The sequence below is a fragment of the Hippocampus zosterae genome, chromosome 2 (genome assembly GCF_025434085.1).
Source record: "Hippocampus zosterae strain Florida chromosome 2, ASM2543408v3, whole genome shotgun sequence".
NCBI classification, from domain to species: Eukaryota; Metazoa; Chordata; class Actinopteri; order Syngnathiformes; family Syngnathidae; genus Hippocampus; species Hippocampus zosterae.
Window position 1 is genome coordinate 34257906 of NC_067452.1, and position 22634 is coordinate 34280539.

At 43.2% G+C, this 22634-nt stretch overlaps 1 protein-coding gene across 2 annotated transcripts in view; it reads right to left on the reverse strand.

The window, feature by feature from the left end:
* Nucleotides 1–203: 203 nt before the first annotated feature.
* bsna (bassoon presynaptic cytomatrix protein a) overlaps nt 204–22634 on the reverse strand; it is an 83950-nt gene continuing 61519 nt past the window's right edge. The window contains exons 6-16 of one of the 2 annotated variants that reach the window (XM_052057320.1): nt 21700–21870; nt 21285–21541; nt 19446–20370; nt 15632–18122; nt 14358–14924; nt 13490–13815; nt 12190–12277; nt 11338–11469; nt 11155–11210; nt 9504–9630; nt 204–6138 (exon numbers count right to left, since the gene is read on the reverse strand). In XM_052057320.1, the coding sequence (XP_051913280.1) occupies nt 11170–11210; nt 11338–11469; nt 12190–12277; nt 13490–13815; nt 14358–14924; nt 15632–18122; nt 19446–20370; nt 21285–21541; nt 21700–21870 (4998 nt within the window). In that variant the 3' untranslated portion in view covers nt 204–6138; nt 9504–9630; nt 11155–11169. The remainder of the gene's footprint in view (nt 6139–9503; nt 9631–11154; nt 11211–11337; nt 11470–12189; nt 12278–13489; nt 13816–14357; nt 14925–15631; nt 18123–19445; nt 20371–21284; nt 21542–21699; nt 21871–22634) is intronic. The other variant, XM_052057322.1, reaches the window with a different exon arrangement.

Genomic DNA, 22634 nt, shown 5'->3' on the forward strand with positions numbered 1-22634 from the left:
GTCTGATGGGGACTTGAGATGAGATGCTATCATAATGTGAATCATCCTACTAAGCACCATTTAGCCTCTGTTATATATTCTTACACTATGAACCCTTTCGTGCACCCTGTAACCCGATATCATGATAAGCTGTCCACTGTCATAACCGCTGTCCCTGAAAGGGTTAAAACTACAATGCATGCACAATAAAATGCCCACAGCAGTTTTGTATGTATTTTTATTTTATTTGATTGAAATTTATTTTAAGGTCATAATTTGTCATTCATCACATTACATGGCATGATGCACCAGGTCTACTACACCCATTTACAGGAGGAACACACGGAAACATACACAAGGTTTTACAATGGGGAAAACGGGAAGTTTAGCTCATTGCACTTACAACAGTGAACGTTGTTGTTATTGTTTGGCTCTTTTTTTTTGTTTTGTTTACCATATCCAGCTTCATCATTTTTTTAAATATGATTTTTACATTTAATGTCCATTTCCCCCTCCAAATGTCATCTGCCCACCACAAAATTTACATGGATGCCAGAAAAAGTAAACCCACCTTTTGTTTTGAACTGCATCTCATCTTACAAACACCACATTTATAGAAACTCTCCACGGACCAATATGTTATCAGATTCCAAGTTTTTTTTTGCTTCCAAATGATCACAAAGCAGTCGCCACGAGCCAGCCACGCACATAATGCTGCAACCGTTTGTCCTTGAGCTATTGAACTGATCTTCAGCTCTGTTGCAGTTGTTTTGATACATGCTTAAAGCACACGTTTGGCTATAAGGAGGCTCAGGCTTGCATACGCTCTACCTTGTGCTTGCCATGTGGTGTGCAAAAGGCCCCCCACCATCCTCCCCCACTCATGCCTGCTTCTGTTATCATTGCTGACATTTGCATGTTGAAAATAAAAACATGTCATAAACTGCCATGATTGTGTAAAGTGGACTGGCTCTCATCCGCTATTTACACTGAGAACAAACGCCAAAAAATGCCAGCTCGTGTGGTGGAGTGTCGATGAGGCTCAAAAAGTCAAGGGAAGGGGTTGGGTGGACTCTTTTTTTTCCCTCTGGGGTCAATTCATGCATGCCATTTCACTCATGATTCTTCACATGGACAAACAAACAAAAAAACACTCCATCCGATTTCATAGCTTGTCTTAGTTTTTTCTCTTTCCGACTCCTGCTCACCTAAAACATCTCTTCATAAATATCTGTATATATAATATGCTGTCTATTTTAAGATCTTTCCCTTTGTCATGCTGCCCTATGTACTACTGTAAAAACGTTTTGACCGCATACACAGACAAAAATAAAAAATATATATATATATCTGAGCGACATTTCGAACAACCTGCATTTTTTTTCACGGCTGCAAACATATCGGTAAACATTGTTAAATGCAGACCTTGGGTCTTTTTCGTGGCTGTAAAATCATGAAAACAAATGGTCATTAAAAAACAAAAACTTGAATCGTGTAAACTTCATTTTAAAAATGCATTTCAAACAAAACTGGTCAGTTATTGCTGAGGCTACCCAGAGACAGTATTAAAAATGAAAGAAAGAAGGTGTTAGTGACAGCTCACGACTTCAAAGTGTAATAAACACTCCAAACTGTCTTCTGTTCTATTTTGCGCCTAAAGCAGAGTTGACCTGATCTTGGGCGATTTTTGGATCCTTTTCATGTCCAAAGGAAATTGAATGTCAAAAATATGAATCAATCGCAATATACGTGTTATTGTTGTCTACTTTTTTGCTTCAAACATGCCGCGGACTGGCGATTTTCATTCTCAAGTTGAATCTATTACGTTCCTAGAATTAGACAAGACACCTACAGAGTGCAGATAGAGAGCAAGCACAACTGTTTCAATGGCTTTTTTCGATGACTAGGATTACACTGTTAAGAATAAAAGCCCTTGCTGCAATGCATATTTAAGTCACATTGAGTGGCTGATTTGTGACAAGCAAACGTGAATTCTCAACGGTGGCAAAATTAGTTACGATTGATTGATTAGAAGTCACGTGACGATCCTGTTGAGGTGAGTCAATATGACGACTTTTTATACGACAAACTGAACAGAGTCAGTATAACCACGATTCTCACGCTGCAATTTGAACATTGAAAGTTTTGCCTCCGCCTAACTCGATATGAAATAATACTTTCAACACTGTCACATTGTTTTTGAACATTAAACTTCGAAGGCCTCCTTTCTGAAACCCCCAAACCGTCCAACGTCCCCTTCCATTATCGTAAAACAAATTCTGAAATAAATAATCCTCCTTCATATTTCACAAAATATAGACTTCTTTAAAATGACTTATTTGTACTCTAAAGAAAAATAGCCATCGTCTCGTCTTTCCCTAGCGACCCCCCCCCCCCCCCCCACGTTCTCGACAGTATACATTTCAAACTCATGTTAACGTGACCGCTCCAAGTGATACGTTGTGAAGTTAACATGTTTTGGTCGGTGAAAACAACATGTACTGTACAAAATTGCCAGTTGAGTTCATTTAACTCGATACCAAACTATGTTTATTAGGATTATTAAGGAACATTATCACTGCTCCCGAGAAACAACCTAACAAGAGGGTGCTTTTAAATCATGGAAAACCCCTCTGCTCTTCCTTTCATCCGATTATTTATACCCACCTCGTAGTTTATTTCTTTTGTCATCAGAAAAGAAGCAAAATGCGACGAACCTTTTTTTTCCACCGTCTGAGCAGTCGTGGATGACGGAGCGCATTTGGGAATATAGTGATCCCTCGCTATTTTGCGGTTCGTTTATCGCGGATTCAGTGCATCGCGGATTTTTCCAAACATATTCATAAAAAAATTAAAAATAAAATAAAAATTCATATCCTGCTGACTACCACGGAAAAATGTTGTCCAATCATATTTATTTTGAAATTCCCCAATCTATGTGAAGTAATTTGACTACTCCAAAAGACATTTTTGAAATCCCACTACATTTTTTAAACAGGCTCAAATACACTTAAAACAACTCAAAGAACACTTTAACGTGTTCATAAGAGTCTTATAATTAAAATGCCAACAGCGTTTCAAGACAAAATGTGTTTGATAAAAAGTATTACATTTCCTCTTCCCATAAAAAGTGCTTGCACGGAGGGACGCCATTTTCTTACTTTTTCTAACCCCTACAAAAATCATTGGAAAGCACTGAATGTCCTCTTTAGAGTAACAAAAGGAGTTAATGCGATTGGATGCACTGGGTGGGAGATATTTAGGTTCACAAATGTCCTCTACAGAGGACAAATTTGAACTACTGGTACTCAGGAGGATATACATGGAGTACAGTACTGTATATGTTGCTCTATGTACGCTGTTGTTTTGCAGCTTCTTGTGGACTGTTTGCGGACTTTTTTTTTCCTGTACAGTATATGATAATTGGTCGCTACTTTGCGGATTTTCGTTTATCGCGGGTGGTTTTGGTCCCCATTAAACGCGATAAACGAGGGATTACTGTATACGGACATCTGTATCGAATCTCTCACAATATAGATGAATTTCTTGATGCATCTCTGGAGAACACCTCTCAACGTTTCTACTTTTTCTGTTGATGACTGCGTGTTGTGCTGCTAGCTTTGCCTTTCTCGCTTCTCTTTTTTTGTTCTTCCGACTTCAACCCAACAACCTTTTCTAGAAAACATATCTCGGCCAAGTTAACCAAGACTAAAAGCAACGTCACCAGTAACGACTAACATCGGGGATCTGCTACTAATGTCTGAGCATGTGCTCTGTTATCGCTCTCTCTTTTTTTCCTCCTCACTTATTTGATCTCTCCTGTTACATTTCACTTCACAAGCGTTTTGTATTTTCTGAGGCAATTTAACCACAGCTCAATAGAATTTTTACCCATACAATATATCTTAAACATATCTTACAGGAGAACCCCTCCCTCCAAATAAAAGATTAATTTGGGGGAAAAAAACATAAATTCATAAGTGAAACTATGACAATGAACAAGAAACTTCAACTTAATTAAAAGTTGCATGGGGTTAAATTGACGCCCCCCCCCCAAAAAAAGATTATGAGGGTTAACAGCTCCTTTAATACCACAAAACCCAGCCTAGCTGATCACGCTAAAATCAACATCTTTACTATTATTCAATGACAGCGGCAAAACCCGAGCGTTCGGCGACAATGGTGTTTTGTTTTATTTGTATTCCCCTACTATTCTCGCTTCGATTTGTACAGTTACCAAATGGGATTTATTGCATAGAACGATTGGAGATGAAAGGTCGCCTTTCTTTTTAGCCCCGTACCATACCTGTGGCGAGTGAACAGTTTTTCTTTTTATGTTCATCATCGGCGGACATATACGAACAGAAGTGCCACGCTCACGCACATTCATACAAATTTTAGGAACAGAACAATATAGAGGTGACTTTGAGATTTTTTTTTTTGGTGGCTATTTTGTATCAACGCCGGGCAGCATGCGAAGGTCACCGGCGAGCATTCACACGGACAATATACAACACAAGTTTCGATTTCTGCTCATCACGTTTGGCCTGGACAGTACGTTTGTTGTTGCTGTCGTGTGGCGTACAAGCAAAGCACAGATCCCACAATGCACTGCAGGAGCGTCACCAGCAGGAGGGAGGGGACTGACCTGAGTAGTTTCCATAACAACTGAGATAGGTTGTAGGTCAGGGTGTGATAGAAAAAAAAAGCGATTTTTGGTTCCTTTTTTTCCCCCTCTTCTTTTGACACCATTTTCAAATGTGCTTTCATGTGCGCCGTGCACATTCGACTTGAGTGAAGACACATGCTGATCAAGTGCGAGGTCTGAACTCAGGAGGAAGTGGCAGTGGTTGCGGGGCAAGGTTAGACCAAAGTGACCCCGAAAGCCATCGCAGGATGCCAAGTCCGGCGTCTACTTCTTCAATGCATCTCTGCTGGCCTGCAGTGCTCTTGGCCATATCATGGCTAGAGATGTCCCACCGTGATTGGTAGCAGGTCGTTACACTGTATTAGTAAGCCATAACTGTAGGACACCTTTGAGAGGTTGAGGTTAAAGGATGGAAGGGGGGGGGGGGGTGTTAAGTTTCCTCATATGCTGATTGCTGAGCGCCAAATCACTGATAATTTAGAGGCAACACGTTTCTACTTTTTCAAATGAGACACCGTTGTGCTCTTGACCATCTCGGCTCCCTTAATTCTATTGCTTTGCTATCATTCAGAATTCCACAACTGTGAACAGGGAAACAATAATAATCAAGGGAGCTTGGCAACCAAAGTGACACAAATAGAAAAAAAAGGTGATGATTACAAAAATAGAAATGAATCCCATTGCTCGCGGATACAAAAATATGAAAATGAGGTGTGTTCTTGGATGTCATAAAAAAATGGTCCGCTTTCATGTTAAAATAACATACAAATAAATAACTAAGGCAGTGCTGCAACGGAACAAAATAACAACGCAAACATGGGAAACGTAAAACTGGCTGAAACCAAGCGGCTTCCCTCTGAATATACAGTAAATTCTTGCATTTTTTTTTTTTTTTTTTTAGTATCCCATTTCCATTTCGCTCCCGTTTGTGTAGTTGAGCTCGGATGCATTTGCCAGTGTCTTTATGGCCTCTGTTTAATGATGACCAACAGTGTAAAGGTCTTGGATATAAAGTTCCATGCATTCCAAATTCTCCTCTCGCCCCCTCCACTATACACTTTTTGAAAGACAAATTAAGGAGAATTGAGGGGGGGTTGGGGATTACAAAACTGAATTAGACGAAGCGCGGAAGAAGGAGTCACAATCTGGAATGTAGATCGAAAGAGAAAGTCGCCGTTGACATTCGTCATTGATGCGTTTCTCTGAACTGGGCACGTGAAGAAACAAAGAGGTGGTCGGTACCAGAAAAACCTGCGCTGCACTTTTTCGATGTCTCTTTTTCTTCCTAATTCTTCAGATGAGAGGAAGAGGAAGAAGAGCGAAACTGCTTTGTTGGATGAGAACCAAGCATGCCAAAGTCCCCCCAGTAGTGAGCGATGAAGTCGACTGCATACGTTGCATCATTCATCTTCTCCCAGTCATGCTTGCGGATGTGCCGGATCCACATGATTGACTGGTTGTACATGAGTCAAGGTGACCTTTTGGATTGACGATTCGACCCCTGGAATGATCTGTGGAAAAGCAGAAGTCATTTTAGGCAAAGGGCAGCACGGTGGAGAGCAATTCTCCCTCACAGTTCTGAGCTTCAGGGTGTTCGATTCTCAGCTTTGTCTGTTCCCCGCCATGTTTGGGTGGGTTTTCATCGGGTACTCTGGCTTCCTCCCGAATTCCAAGAACCTGCATGTTTGGTTCATTCATTCATTCATTCATTCATTCATCTTCCTAACCGCTTGATCCTCACTAGGGTCGCGGGGGGTGCTGGAGCCTATCCCAGCTGTCTCAGGGCAGTAGGCAGGGGACACCCTGAATCGGTTGCCAGCCAATCGCAGGGCACACAGAGACAAACAACCATGCACGCCCACACTCACACCTAGGGACAATTTAGAGTGTTCAATCAGCCTGCCATGCATATTTTTGGAATGTGGGAGGAAACCGGAGCACCTGGAGAAAACCCACGCAGGCCCGGGGAGAACATGCAAACTCCACACAGGGAGGCCGGAGCTGGAATCGAACCCGGTACCTCTGCACTGTGAAGCCGACATGCTAACCACTGGACTACCGGGCCGCCATGTTTGGTTCATTGTAGACTAAACTGTTCAAAAGCATGAATGTTTTGTTTGTTGATATTACCCCTGTGATTGGCTGGTGAGCAGTGGAAATGATTTGGAAATCATTTCTTTCTTGGAGAATTTACTGCTAGGAGTGGGCATTTTTGTACGTTTCATTTGGAATGTCATGAAATGTGTTACTGTATACACCAAAAGATCAGCAGTTTTGTTTTCTAACCCTGATCTTAAAACCAAAGTACTGTATGTAGTGTGCTGTGATTTTTTTTTTTTTTTTGGTGCTATGGAAAAACATTTTTCTTCTCTAACATCGTCATTCTTACATTTCTGCATTGATGGACTGGGGGAAAAATATTCAATTCTCCTATGTTAAGCCTTATAGACAGTGCGAGCTTCATGAAAGTGGACGTAAAAAGTCTCCCCACCTATGTTCAAATGCACATCCTTCCAAAACGGACGAACAGCCTACAAGAACTTCTGAACTTTACTTGGGGTTACGCAGAGGCACCTGCATTACACCATCAACTTAAACCATATGCTGCAGTCGACTTAAATAAGTTTATATCACGCAACATACAATTTTACAAAAATTGTAAAAGTATTATTCCTGAATATTTATTTTACATTCAACCACTCGACATTTTCAGTGGCATCAGCGCTAAACATACACATATAGTTCTTTTTTTTTTTTTGTATTTTTGCCCTGTATGGACAATAAAAACGATACTGCGCTATGACCAAAACATATATATATAAAACATGAATAGGAATATTTCATATCACACAATTTTCATGCTTTTTCTTTGATTTAAAGATGACAATACGCAAAAATCTAAAAAAAATTGTAGAAATTGTAACACATGGGTTGAATGTTTGCCGCAGTAGAGCGAGGCAAAACTCACACTCAACTTCATACTCAGTAACTTCTCCAGGTTACAATTTCTCACACATTCATGCGAGGTGCAGCACAAGCGCCACATTAACCCTCTCATGCACCAATAATGAAAACTTGTAACCTCATAACATGTTAAACCGTCCACTGTAGTAAACGCTGTCCCCTGAAAGGATTCAACATCTACCTTTACAAAGATAAGAATGCTCCGTTTTGATTGACAAGGAAGTGAATATTCAACAATACGTTTAATATTGTGCACGTTGTGGACAGTGGTGTACCACTGCACTGCGAGTTTATGTTGCCACATGAGAGGGTTCAAAAACATTGGAAACAACTCTCAGGATGATCCCAACAGGAAGGGATGCAGGGTCAAACATGCACTCATTGTTAGTATGGCTATGCTAATATAAGCTTTTTATTTTTTAATGCTTTAAAAGAAAATAGTTCTGTTTTTACAGGATAATAGATCAGGACAGTTTAAGGCCGCTTCTCTTTGTTGCACACCAGGAATAACTCTCATCATTGAAAAAAATCGAAAAATAAGCCTTGATTCTGTTTTTAACTCGAAAAGGCATTGACTAATGTCCAAAGGCATCACATTTCAAACAAGCGTGGCTCAAAGTGAACCGGTGGGAGCGACTTCATTTAAAGTGGACATGCTCTTTGAAATGTATTTATTTGTGTAAAAAAAAAACCCTCTGGAGTTCCTGCTCATGCATCAAATGGGGAATTTAAATCATGATGTAAATCTTTCTTTTGGCTGTCTACTTTGGAAAATGTAAACAAGAGTCCCAACACCAAATTTTTCCGGCCATGTTTTGGCATCTCGCATGGGCGAATAGCCACCATTGTTTGGCAACAGCCAAATTCTGTGAATAGCTTTAAATAGTTAGAAACGTTTAAGATCATTTCTTTAGCTTCTTATACATTCTTCTTTTTCTAAATAAATTTAAAACAAAATCCTTTTTGCACAATCTCTCCAAATCATCTCGTGACCTGGTTCCTGCCCTCTCGTCTTTAGTTTATTCTCCAGGTTAAAATGGGGTTGAGGTCTGGGGACTGAGATGGCCATGGGATGAGTTTGATTCTGTGTCCCAGGAACCATTTCTCCAATTTCCAATATGAGCGAATACCTCTGCAAAAAACATTGACTTTATTTTAAGGCTTTTTGCACATCTTGACCAGGGGTGCCAAGAATTATGGAGGACACCGTACATGAGACAGAACCTCCGCACCCAAAAGCCAAAAGTAATTTCAGTGTGACAAGTGAATACTAAATGTCTTTATCCGTTTTGTATTTTTATAGCAGAAAGAAGTGATTAGGGCTGCTCAGAAAAAATATTAATCACCATTATTTTGGTAATAATTGAAATCAGGATTGAACAAACAATAATTCATTTTTGGGGTACAAAACAAGAAAATGTGTAAACGTAAAAAATATCAAGATGAATACAAATTTTTGAAACACTATAATTAAGCGAGGTCCTTTTGGACCAAACAAAATTGATACAAATAATTATTCGGAAAGAAAAAAAGTGCAACAAAGATAGTGTGTTAGGGTTTACTTGTCATAAATTACCAGAGAACTGCTGTAACATTGAAAAAAATGATTTCAATAGATCAGTCAAGCTCAAATTGGGTGCCTTGAGAGGGGGGCATGGCGGAGAAACTTGTGTATGCATGCCCTAAAACAACTCCAAATTAATATTATTATTATGTTGTTGTTTTTTTTTTGTTTTTTTACAACAATGCCAATTTTCTACTCGTGCGGTGTAATCATCAACATCGTAATTGAATTTTGATGAATTGCACATCCCTATGAGGGAATTTGTATAAAGACAACTACGAATGGCTTTGAAACTCATGTCCTCGTCAAAAAGCCTGGATCCAGCTTCGACAAAGTCAAAGTACTCACTTGCATGCTTGATGCTGCCCTTTGCCCGCTCCTTCTCTTTCTCTCTCTCATGGAATGAAAAACAAGAGCAATGTTGTTGCAGGTTTGTCTGGTACGAGGTCTCATGGCTTTGAGATTTTACATAGTCCTGCAATGGCACAAACGGCAATTGTTACACTTTCTCTTGTTTGATTTTGTTCGCCTAAGTATCGGTGGTTGGTATCGGCAGCCTCTATCGTCTTTATTACCGATTTGTTTTACTGTTTATTGTATATGTTGAATTGCTCCATGTACAGCACTTTGTATGCAGCGATGGCTGTTTGAAAGTGCTCTAGAAATACAGTTGACTTGAGCCTCCATGAGTACCAATACCGTAAAATAAGACTGTGATCGGTAAATCTCAACACGTGTTCTTCTACAACATCCCTAGGAAATCCCAATGTGCCATCCCGAGTAAACAATTTTTGAAGTAGCCCTTGCTCCACCTGTCCGGGGCTTCCTGGTGCCTGCGGGGATGCGGATCAGGATGTGCAAACTGATATACAAAGAAGCAACATGTGATTTTTAAAAATAACAAATGGGCCATGACTAAAAGAAATCCAAATATTTCAAGCTAGACTGCCGAGCCTTGGGGGGGTATGCTGCCTCTTCGCCCCCTCCTGACAGTTCATGTTTAATTAAGACAATTAAAGTCGTACCTTGAATTTGAGTAAGCCGTCAGTGCACTTCAGGATACCGCCCAGACCAGAATAAAAGGAAGAATTCTACGCGTGCGTGTATTTTTGTTTTATCCTTTGGCTTTTAGTGACAGTAAAGAAATCATTTTCCGCAAACGTGAGGCACTATGACACAGGAGAACAAACGCGCGCTAGGGCCACCATGAGACAACGCTCACATACTCCGTTGGGAGAACACTGTCTGAAATGTCTGATTATCCTGTGCTGCCTACAAGAGGAAACCATCCACACGACACTGCGGCTTTCTGACAACACCCCACAAGACCTCCAGCCAGCGGAACTGTATTTTTATAAAAAAAATTTTAAACTACTGATGTCCAATTTTGGGTTCTTGGTACAATTTCAGACTTGTGCCATTGCATGTACCTTGTGATCATGTCAATAAGTATGTTAAAGCCTAATTTTTGTCATTTTAATCATGTCTCATTTGCTCGAGCACATGTTTAAAACATTAAAAAAAATAATAATGTTCTTGTATTATTTTATTATTCAATAAATAGACACTTCTAACCACAAACACGCACATGAAAGTAGCAAAAATTGGTACTGTTGAGTACTTAATATCGATTCTGGGGTATCGGAAATCGAAACTTGAATGGGCTCAAATATGAAAGGTGCCCTTCCCTAATTATTAGTAATAAAAAATTTTAATTTTAGGAGGAATTTAGTGAAATTGGATCATTTCCTCTGGCATGCATGATGAGTTTCATGACACACTGATGTGCTGTGAGCCAGGGGCCGGGAATTCATTATTTAGATTAGTGTAGTAATACTGCATGAGGATGAGTTTATTCATTCATTCATTTATTTATTTATTTAAATCGGCAGAAAAAAACAACACTGCTAAAAAAAACAGGCTTAAAAGAGTATCTTGAAATTACAGAGTTTAAAAAAAGAGGCACGTGGAAGTAAATTAGCAAAACGAAAATACACACCTTATATTTAGCACTTTAGAAGAAAGAGGTGAACTTCTTGCCAAAGCCGGATATAGCTGGGAAGAATAAAAGACAATTATACATGAAAGGGATGATTCATGAAACATTTGAAGAATACTTGGCGATGAAATCAAATCAAATGTTGATGAGTGTACGATCATGCAATGAGTTGTTAAGGTTTACCTTCTCCGAGTTTGCCAGCCTGCTCTGCAGCTCCTCCTGGCAGAATCTTGGACAACATGCTGTCTCCCTCCATACCCGGCTGCCCCGCTGCCGCACTGCCGATGCCTCCGGGTCTTGGAACAGCTTTGGAACCTGCCGGAAGATGATGATGATTGACAAGGTGAGGAAGAAAGGAATCGATGGACGATGTCGAAAAGCGAATGTGTCTTTAATTTCTTCTTACGCTTGGGTATGGCTTTAAGCCGCCTTGACCCAATGTACAGATCTTGTCAATTTCACCACATGAGCCACAACGGTTTGATCCTACCGACCACTCATCTGAAGTCGTTCAATTCAGAATTCAACAGGCAGCAAAGTGAAATCTGTGAAAGATTATCCCGAGCGATTATCCTGTGGTGTGGGGTGTGCAAGTGATTTATTTGATTCATGATCAATTGGAAAAACATTCTGAGTGACAGTCGTAAATATTCTGTAAGCATCATTCCTCGTCACATGTGGGGTCTCTCACATTTCAAAAATCATTTAAGGTGTTAAAAATTGGGATCGGCGAGTTGTACTGTTTTCATGTTTTACTTTACAGCGGTGAACTTCTTTTTCAAATTTCACTTGATAAATTCTGATCATGACCATCTCTGTGTGGTTGATAAAGGCTTTATAAAGGCAGCCGTTTGTAAATGAAACAGAATATTTCTTGATTTGCCATAGCGAGATCTGCTTCCAAGTCAAAGGGAAACCGGCTTCTCAGATTTACGTACTGTACATTCCACTGTACACCATACGTAATAACAGAAAACTAACATTAATAAGACAAATTGTATCAAAGAGGTTCATATCTGGATGTGTGTGCATCACCTATGCCCGTGAGTGGCGGTTGAGCTCCTTTTGAGGCCATGACGGGGGCCGCCTTTGCTCCGATGGCCGTCACTGGAGGTGTCTCAATCTGCAGAGAGAGAACGAGAGAAAAAGCTCCTCAGTAAGCAACGTTGCTCAATATAGCAGAGGACAAATACCGTCTGCCACCTGGACCCACGTCCTATCTGAATTGTACACCCACAGGAAGTGAAAATGGAATACCAGAGGAACAATCGAATGGCGTTGAGTCAAGTTCTTCCACATCAAACTCATCCAAGCAGGCGCTCACTTTGTCCACTGGGGTGCAAATGGGAACGACCTCGCCCATGTGGAAGCATATAGTCGTTCAAAATGACTATGCGGGGTACATACAGTAAGTGATTTCTGACTGCTTTTGAGTATTTAATTGATTTCAAGGGTGTCAAGACTTCTGTCTATAGTGCAGCTCCATGCTGGCAGAGAGCAACCCGGTTCAATTTTATCGAAACACAGGCCAACGGAGCAGAGAGATAAAGAACCAAAGAGGAGAGATGCAAATGCAAACAAAGATGACACAAAAGACCCCGCAGGGAGCCAGAAGGAAGGTGACAGTCAAAGCTACTTGGTTGCGCTTGTGTTGTGACAGCTCAAAAAAGCAAATGGAAGGTGAAGTCAAAGCAGGGAAATGTCTGCTGAGTCATGAGCACAGTTTTGTGTTGTGTATTGTCACATTTCGCAGGCTGCTCTGACACAGCAATTAAACACGGACCTTCTAATATCCTATTTCACTGAACTCAACAAAAACTACACATACTTTACAATAGTGACTATACTGTCTCCCCAGTATAGTCAGTATAGTCACTATTTTACATTTAAAATACTACGTCCATGAAATCAGAATTTTGATCCATGTATAAGGCGCATCGGATTATTAGGTGCACTGTCGGCGTTTGAGAACACTGAATGCTTTTAGGTACTGTATATATACAGTATATATATGTATATATATCGAGAGAGTGAGAGAGAGAGAGAGAGGGAGAGAGAGAGAGAGAGAGAGAGAGAGAGAGAGAGAGAGAGAGAGAGAGAGAGAGAGAGAGAGAGAGAGAGAGAGAGAGAGAGAGAGAGAGAGAGAGAGAGAGAGAGAGAGAGAGAGAGAGAGAGAGAGGAAAACCTTTATTTGTCTTACAATGGAGAAATTCCCAAATTTATATATACATCTATATAATACAGGGGCATATAATGCATGTAAAACAGAGTTTAAATGAGTATTGTTTACTGAAAACAACCAATGTAAATGTAGCTGTTGACTTCCTGTACTCACCATGGGGGCAGTTGTTGTTCCCGTGGGACCTGTCTGCCTGGCTTGTCCCATGGCTCCACCCGCTGCTCCTATTTGCCCGGGTTTGGCCTGGCCCTGCCCCCCACCCATGCTTTGTCCTTGGGCTGGGGGCTGTGGCTGAGTACCGGTGGTTGTTGGGGGCCCTTGGTGACCCGGCCTTGCCGTTGAAGTCTGGGCTTGCTGTTGGAGCTGCGTCCTCTGTCCTGCGACACCATCGTTTTGGGAAACCTGGCCAACCTGTCGCCCGGATCCTGTAGGACCACCTGCAGTACCCTGTCCCCTTGAAGAAGAGCCAGACCTGGAAGTACCTAAACATTTTGTATGGGGGGGAGGGAGGGGAAAAAAAGACCTGATAAGCCTCATGTTTGAATCTATATGTTTCAATGAAGATGATTGTAAACAACTGCAACAATTACAAGAGGAAGAGAAATTATATGAAAAATGAGAATGAGCAAAAATCTGAGATTGAATGAACACATGACTAAGACCACAGCATCAGTGTTGCCCTCAGGGAAAATATTCCTGCAAGAGGTTACGATTTCATTAAAAACTGCTGATCCCCATGGGGACATCGATTGTAAAACAGTACCAAACTGCAACTGAAAAAAAGATATGAAACATTTTTGCCTGATGTTAAAAAAAATCATGAGTCATGAAAGGATCTCAGTTCCAACAAGATTTCATAACATGCAAAGTCCACACTGCCGGTCCAAGCCTTGACTGGAACCCAGAACCTTTGTGAGACATACATGAGACATGTAAGTGACCCTGAAAAATATATTTTAGTTACATTATTTTACAAAACTTTTCAAAGACTATTGGTAAAAGGTACACAATCCCCCCTATGTACCTGTTGGCTGGCCTTGCATGTCAACTTGTTGCTGAGACTTGCTGCGTGATGAGCGGTGCGGATCCCCTTGCCTAGAAGATCTCTGACTGTGATGGTGGCCGGACGGATCCCGAGAGTAGTCCGACGAGTGGTAGGCTCCCGACCTAGAATCACCACGTCTTCCTGAAGATGAAGAACGCCCTGAAGGATCGTGCCGCACGGACGGATCTTTTGGGTGTCCCTTAGATGACCGAGAGGATCTTGGTTCATCTGAATGACGTGAAGAGGATGAGTGCCGACTTGAGCTGCCATGATGTCGGTGGTCGCGGGTGGACGAAGAGTGTCGTCCTCCATGGCCGTACTCATCCTGAGGCCACAGGTCCTCCTCGGGCGGCTCATCATAATCGTGATAGGTGTGTTTGACACCATGACGACTCCTTCCCGATGCGTGGCTGCTGCCGTAATGTCGAGAACTGGAACGTGGCTTCTCAAACCAGTCTGTCTCTTCCTGGCCCAGATGGTAGGCTTTGGAAACCGAAAGCAGATCACAGTCAATCTCCATGTCGTTCGGAGACAGCGGCATGCAGGCTGAGAAAAAGAAGGAAGACCACCCACATGCCAAAGAAAAGTATAAGAAGGAGAAGACACAGTAAATCAAAATACTACATTTATACCCATGCAGAGTACAGTTTACTTCACTTTCACAGTACAAGACTGTAACTACAGTAGATAAAATAACACTGCAAAAATGTCCAAGGATAAGCCAATCATATTGGGTAAAATGGTACGACGAGTCCTAAGTATGCAAAATCTACCGATGGTTGAGTTTGGCCATCCAAAATGATAATAAGACTATTTTGCAGTGCAACCAGAATTCAGAAATGAAAATATGTATAAAATATCAATGCAAAAGACAGACACAAGATTACGATAAATCCCTGTAAAACAATTTGCATTGGTGACGTGCAAAGAAGACCTTCCAAGGGAATCAGAGTGGTGCGAACGAAGAAAACGACCACGCCGTAGAACCATGCGTGTACTGGACAAACAGATGACCAGACGGACAGGCGGAGGGACGGACAGGCAGGCAGACAGACAGACAGCAGTCCACTGAAATGAGAGCTCCAAGTAACTCTCAGGAAGAAGAAAACATTGGCATGCAACAGCTCGCTCTGCCTCATTTTCTTCTCTTTCTCTTTTCTACGCCTATCCATTGGGTGGGTGGGGGACGTTTAGATAAATGGTGGGGGCAGTAGTAGGTAGTGAGACCGTGGGCATTCAGCTCCCACAATTACCTTCACTGTCTGACACAGCACAATGATAATCGTCTATTATGTATGTATCATCCGACTTGTAGACATGGGTCCGGGGTAGGTCCCGTATGTGGTCTTGCACATCTGGCAAAGAGTGACTGGAACCATACTGGCCATAATAGTAATGGTATTTAGTGCTGCGGCTGTCATATGGGTCGGGACCTAAGCTTGATGATCGCCCGGAGCCCATGAATCTCCCCAGGGGACTGAGCGGGCTCTCCTCTTCAGAGTACTGCCTGGTTGGGTGGCGCCCTCGACTATAGCCAGATCGGTAGGATCGGTCATCCCTCTCATAGGATCTGCTGCGGTACCCAGAGTAGTCTCTGGCAGTGATCTTGTCCATGCCGTAGCCGGTGGAGCGGGAACGGCCACTGGAAGTGTAGTAAATCCTGTCGTCCTCCTCTCCCATTGAGCCAAAGTATCGACTACCATGGGTGATGCCACTGCCACTGTCGTAAGTACTCCTCTTGAAGCCGTAGTCCTCTATCAACTGCCGTCCTCGGATGTGGGAGGAGTAACCCCCACCAGCTGCTGAAGAATAGGCGGCCAGGTCTGCCTCGACATCCCGAGCCTCCTCAATGGGGGAGAATTTGGAGATTTTCTGCTCCATGCTGCTCAGTTTCCTGTGTTTGCTGCGTTTGGTGGACATGACAGCAGGAGCCAAAAGGCTTCTGGGGGACGACGATTTCTGCACCCCAGATCGAAAGCTGCCATGTTTGTAGTCGTAGTCATAGTAATAGGGCGATCCCCCACCCATGCTAGTGCTCACGCTGCTGCTGCCCCCTAGAGGTCCGTGCCTGTAGCTGCTCTTACCCCTGCCATGGTGGTCGTACAATTCTTCCTGCATCGCTGCCTCCTCCTCGGGTGCCCTGCCGTACATGGCGCTGCCAGTTCCCCCACGCGTCGTGCTGCCAATGGTGCCGCTGTGACCATGGGTGTCTCCAGGGTAACGCCCCGTGCCGCCGTGATGCATCATGTCCCCTGTTGTCGTGCCCAGCCCGTTTTTTGCCGTCAGCTCACTTACATCATCTATCATCATGTAGTTCCTTGGGATATTTTGTTCTAAACCTGGTGCCCCGTACATGCCATCTGCTGTACTGTAGGTGGAGGGACTATCCACACCATGGCCATAGGCATTGGAAACCGTTGATGTGTACTGTCCATATGAGCTGGCTGTTGTTGCTGTGTACCCATATGCATTAGCAGTGGTTGTGGTGTACTGGCCATACGAACTAACTGTTGGTGATGTATACTGTCCATAAGTGCTGGGTGGAATGGTAGAAAACCCACCGTAACTACTGGACACGGTCGCTGAGCCATAGGGTCCATAGTTGGCCATGGTTGTTATGCCAGTGTATTGACCAAATGAGGCGGCTGAACTGGAATAGGTGCACTCCTGCGCCGTGGTGGTAACCACGACTGTAGGGTTGCTGATTGTCTCGTAATTGGTGGGCATCTTGTGCTCCAGATCGGCCAGTGACGTTTGCCTGGGCCTTCCTTGATGTACTGTCAAAATATCTGTTTGAGGTTGCCCAGGGTAAGGGGCACTCTGGCTGGGGTAAGAGGACACAGCACTCGGATAAGGTGAGCTGTGGGTGGGGTATGGGGGCTGACCAGGTGGTGCGGGCCCAAAACCTGTGTGCCCTGGTTGGGGCTGCGGTTGCGGTGCACTTGGTAACCCTATGTCTGTTTGGGGGTACGGGGGTTGAGTTTGGGGGTAGCTGTGGGTAGAGTATGAGGTTTGAGTTTGGTAGGATGGTCCTGACGGGTGAACATGACTCTGGAGGGGAGCTGGCTGTGGTAAGGCCTGGGACTGAGACACTGTTGGATAAGGAGCCTGGTTGAATGTTGAGGACTGGAAGGGTAAACTTGATTGAGTTGGTGCTGCGGGTTGGCTCTGGGGGTATTGAGAATGGAAAGATGATGTGGCCGTGTACTGAGCTGCTGTGTTCAGGTCATTGCTAAACTGGCTGAGGGGAGCAGTACTTGGTCTTGTTGTCAACAGTCCATTGGTCTCATGCGATGCAGCTGCAGCTGCCAGTCGTAGGTTGTTCAACTCGCTATCAGACATATAGTCCCGAGCATCACCCATACATCTCAGATAAGCAATATCCCTCCTCTCTCTCTCCTTGACCAACGTTTCTTTCCTTTGGTGAATCCCTAGTTCGAGGTATCTCAGCTTAGCATCAATCTCCTTCTCCTCCTCCTCCAGTTCAGCTTGCTGCTTTCTCAGCTTTGTCGATTCTTGCTCCACTGCTTTCAGCTCATGGGTGAGGTCTTTGAGAAGGCTGGCTTTGGCAGCTAGGCCAGACCTAGAGCTGGGCTTGAGGCTGGGCACGGATGGTAAGTAGACATGTTGGAGGGCAGGTGTCATCAGAGGCAGATGAACTGATGCAGTCGTCTCTTCTGGAGGAGGGCTGGGCAGGGTTCTCTTGACCTTACGGAGCAGCGAGCTCTGATGAAGGGCTGCCAGCTGGAGGACGAGAAAGAGGGTGGGGTGGAAGAGCAGTACAATATGGGGGAGACAAAGACAACAAAATATGAAAAGGAGTAAAACAGAAGATGAAAGGGCATGATTATCAGGATGACAGGAAAGTTGTTTGGCCAGATCAAATGTAAAGAATATAATAGGGCAAAGACGTTGGGAGATCAAAAGGATCAAATTGGAAACAGAAAATAAATAATGTGACGTTGTTCAGGGTTGTCGGAGCACATCGCATGCCAAGAGAGTCAAGAAGGAAAATTAATAAAAGTGGGGATGTAAGAGGAATATTGACGACAATGGTACGATAAATTAGAATGAGGGGAATTATAGATATCACATGTACAGAAAGAAGGGCAACTCGAAGAATAAGTTCAGGGAAATAAATATAAGGAGACAAGGGAGACGTATAGACAAGATGACAAGGACAACAAGAAAGAAGAAGGGGGTTGCATTAGAGCACATGAGAAAAGACCCAACATCACTAGAATAAAGGCATCATTGTAAAAGAAAATAATGAGGGTTGAGTAGCTTTAAATTGGGTAATAACATTACGGAAATAGGAACGTTTCTTGCTAGACGATGTAACAATCCCAACACGATAATTTTTTTCTTGAACCTCTTTTCAGAATCAAAACGAACTAACTTTTCCAGTTGTCCAAACATTTTTGTTCGTTGAGTTTATTCTCATAACACAACATACAACTTTGTTCTTGTACTATTACAGATAAATTCGGCGAGCCGGAAGGCTTCAATATTTATTTTCAAACGGACACATTTGAGATCAATAGCTCTTTCTGACCACTATTTTTAGACATTTATATTTCCATCCAATTAGTTAAAACATAGCAGCTGTTAGACGTCCCTCTCTCAGTTTTACACTGACTGCTGTTTTAGTGGGATTATCAAGACAAATTTTGCAAAATGCTGTCACAAACATTTCCTGTAATTTGTCCTCTGTCAGAGATTAGTTCCAGTTTCTTCGGGTTTTCCCAGCAACCCACCAGGCATGCTGGTACAAAATCTTGGGTTGACCCTGATAAGAATTAGGGTGTTTTAAATGCGTATTATATGGTATCATCAGAATTAGATAACGACATTTAGATTCATTCACCCCATATCAAAAAGCTCACACCACAAATCAAAACCATTTTAAATTAGACATATTTTATGTCTGGCCTAATCTGTTCCATTTGATTTGTCCGCGCCCTAAAGAAAGAAGGCGGCCCACAGCCCTGCCAATTGCATTATTCCTCATGGGATTGTCTGTAATCACTCACGTTGTCATTTTCACCACAAATTGGGCAACTTTACCTGGTTCTGTAGGGCTTGTTGTTGATAGAGGGACAGCCTAGCCTTCGTGTGCTCATCGGTAGTAGGACTGAGAGATTTGGGGTCTGACATGGATCTTTGGGCGGTCTTGATTGGTCTGGGCATAGAGGGATGTCGCTGGGGGGACTCTGCAGTGTATGCTTTCTGCTGAGGTGTGACATGGGCCTTGTTCAGCCTCTCACTTGATAGTGAATTCTCCAACAGGCGATGAGGTGACACTGGCGAGACAGGTGAGTAGAGGACCTGTGGGGATTTTGGGACCGTCTGCTGCTGCCGGATGATGCTCGAAATGGACTCATTGTGCAGGTGGTTGTTGGGCTGGTAGTTAATGTCGAGCGGGTCAGGGCGTCGGCGCTCAAACTTGGCTGCATTTGCTGTGATATGCTGCTGCTGCTGGCGCTGCTGTGTCGATATGTCAGTGGAACCAGATAGTTGAGTTCCGCTGCTGGTGGAGGAAGAATACGGGCTCACCGTGGTTGGTATGCTCAGCTGGGGAGCGACAACACCTTGTGACTGGGCTTCTGGGTCAGTCTGGCATGCTAGCGACTGTCCCTTTTTTGTCCGTTCAGGTCCTGAGATGTAGTGCACGATTTCTACTTTATTTGGATCTGGTAACGTCACATGGATTGCGGGCGAAACTCTTCCGAGGTGCTCCACTTCGGTTTGGCAGGACATTTCCCTGTTGGTTTGGATGGCTATGCTGGAGGATACCGTTTTGGAGGTGCTGGTTTTCGTGTCAGTAGCAGACGTGCTTGTGGCAGTTCCGCTGGAATCGGAATGTCGTGAGTAACGAGAGCGTCGGCGGCGGACGGGCTGCCCTGTTTCAGCCTTGTCGTCATCATCATCTGTCTGAACTGAGCAGTCCACGCTGCGACCACGCCGCCTGGTTCGATGACGCATCATGTACCTTGTGATGGAGAGATGAAAGCAACATTTTTAGATTTTTTTCGAGGGATTCTTTAAAATAGAATAGAACAAACACTTTGCAACATAAGGGGTTTTTTCCTCCATCTCATTCTCCTTCAACGCAATAGGCTTACAATACATATCAGTTCAGTTTATTGTCCCATCCATCCATTTTCGAACTCGCTTATCCTCACAAGGGTCATAGGTGTGCTGGTGCCTATCCCAGCCCGTCTTCGGGCAGTAGGCGGGGAACACCCTGAACTTGTTGCCAGCCAATCGCAGGGCACGGTTCGACAAACAACCATCCGCGCTCACAATCCCACCGAGGGACAATTGAGAGTGTTCCATTAACCTGCTAAGCATGTTTTTGGAATGGAGGAAGAAACCGGAATACCCGGAGAAAACCCATGCAGGCCCGGGGAGAATGTGCAAACTCCAGACAGGAAGCCCAGATCCGCAATCGAACCTTGCACCTCTCCACTGTGAGGCCAACATGCTAACCAGTCGACCACCGTGCTGCCTTTTCTCAAGAACCATCCATCCATCCATTTTCAAATCATATTCTCACATGGGTCACGAGCATATTGGAGCCTATCCCAGCTGTATTCGGGCAGTAGGCGGGGGACACCCTGAAGCGGTTGCCACCCAGTCGCAGGGCATACATTGTTTCAATAAACTCAAATTTAGTTTGCCTATATTTGAACATTTTGTATTTGGGCTTTTTAAATGCTTCAAAATAAAACACGTATGAGCTTGGCTCTAAATTATTCATAACATAGAGTATGCATTGACATGTTTTTGCTTTTCGAGTAAATTAGCATGCATAATGTTCCCATGAACACAAACACTAAATATTTTGAACACTCCCAATACATCACATGCAGAGACATTGATAAACATAGCTACAGTATATACCTCTCCTCCCCATCTTCATCATCTGTCTGCACACAACTGTCCACATTCCTGCGAGGGGAAACATGGAAGACCACGCCGTCTCCGTCCAAACTGTCTCGGCTCAGCTTGGTCATGGAGTTGTGTTTCCTCATGTTGCTCTGGTTCTCCACATGCTCCTCATGACTCCTCAGACACATCTCTGAGGAGGAGTTGGGGAGGGAGCGGGATCCGATTTGATGGTCAGTATCAGGGTGTAGAGGCTGTCCATTGATATCCATCTGCAATAGGAGATCAACTGTGGTCATTTGCCATCACTTGATGGAAGGTGGACAATGGACACAGACTTTCCTCACGATGTCAGACTGGCTGGAGCGTAGTGTCGCGGTACAAATGAGCATTCTGCAGGTAACTCGGCAAAGTTGTCATTGACCCTCACCTGCAAGTTCTGGACCGCGGTGGCTGTTTTCTGTCGCTTCTGTTCTACAAGCTGCTGCTGGAGCTGTTGCTGCAAGGACTGGATCTGGTCAAGCTGGGACTTCTGCTGGGCGAGCTGTTCCCTCTGGACAACAAGTTGTTTCTCCCGTTCTTGTTGCTGCTGGTGTAGAACCTAAATTGTCGAAACAAAACAATCACATATGGGCTGGATACAAAAGTTTTTATGAACGAGAGTCGGGTGATCATGAGGTTAAGGGGATTGGTTAATCGTAAAAGAATGAATTAAAACAATGCAAGAACTAGGGTATTAGAAGGTTTCTTCCTGCTGCACATCTGGTTGAATAAATGATGATAAAAGAACATACGCACATAACAAGCCTCCTGAAACAATATGGCATGGGTTAGAATTGGCCTAAACTTCTATGTACTGCCCCAAAAGAAAAAGAATGCAAGTACAACACAAAGTACAGCATTTGCATGTAAATGCGAGTGCCAGACATATGATGTTTGTAAGAAAATATTGAATGGAGCTTCTTCATTGCGTAAATGATATGCTGTTGCAAAAATAAATAAATAAATAAGTGCTTGGGATTTTGCTGCTATTGAAGGCCATGGGATGCAGAAACATTCTCTTGCTGATTTTTGTATCAAGCAAAGCTTCCACACCTGTTTAACAGAGTTAACTTGAAAGAGTTTCAACTGCTTGTTCTATTGAAAAAGAAAACAATTATGTTAGCTCGTCTGTTGAGTCTAAAGCAGTGCAATAACTTTAGTGGGAGATAACAAGGGCAGTTATTTCGTGACAATATACTTCACTTTTCTGCTTTTTTTTATGTTGAAAATTTATATTACTTTTCATCACATGGATCACTTAAAAAATCAACATCCATTTCAAATCATACACCTTATAGAGACATGCAGAACACCGAATGAGCA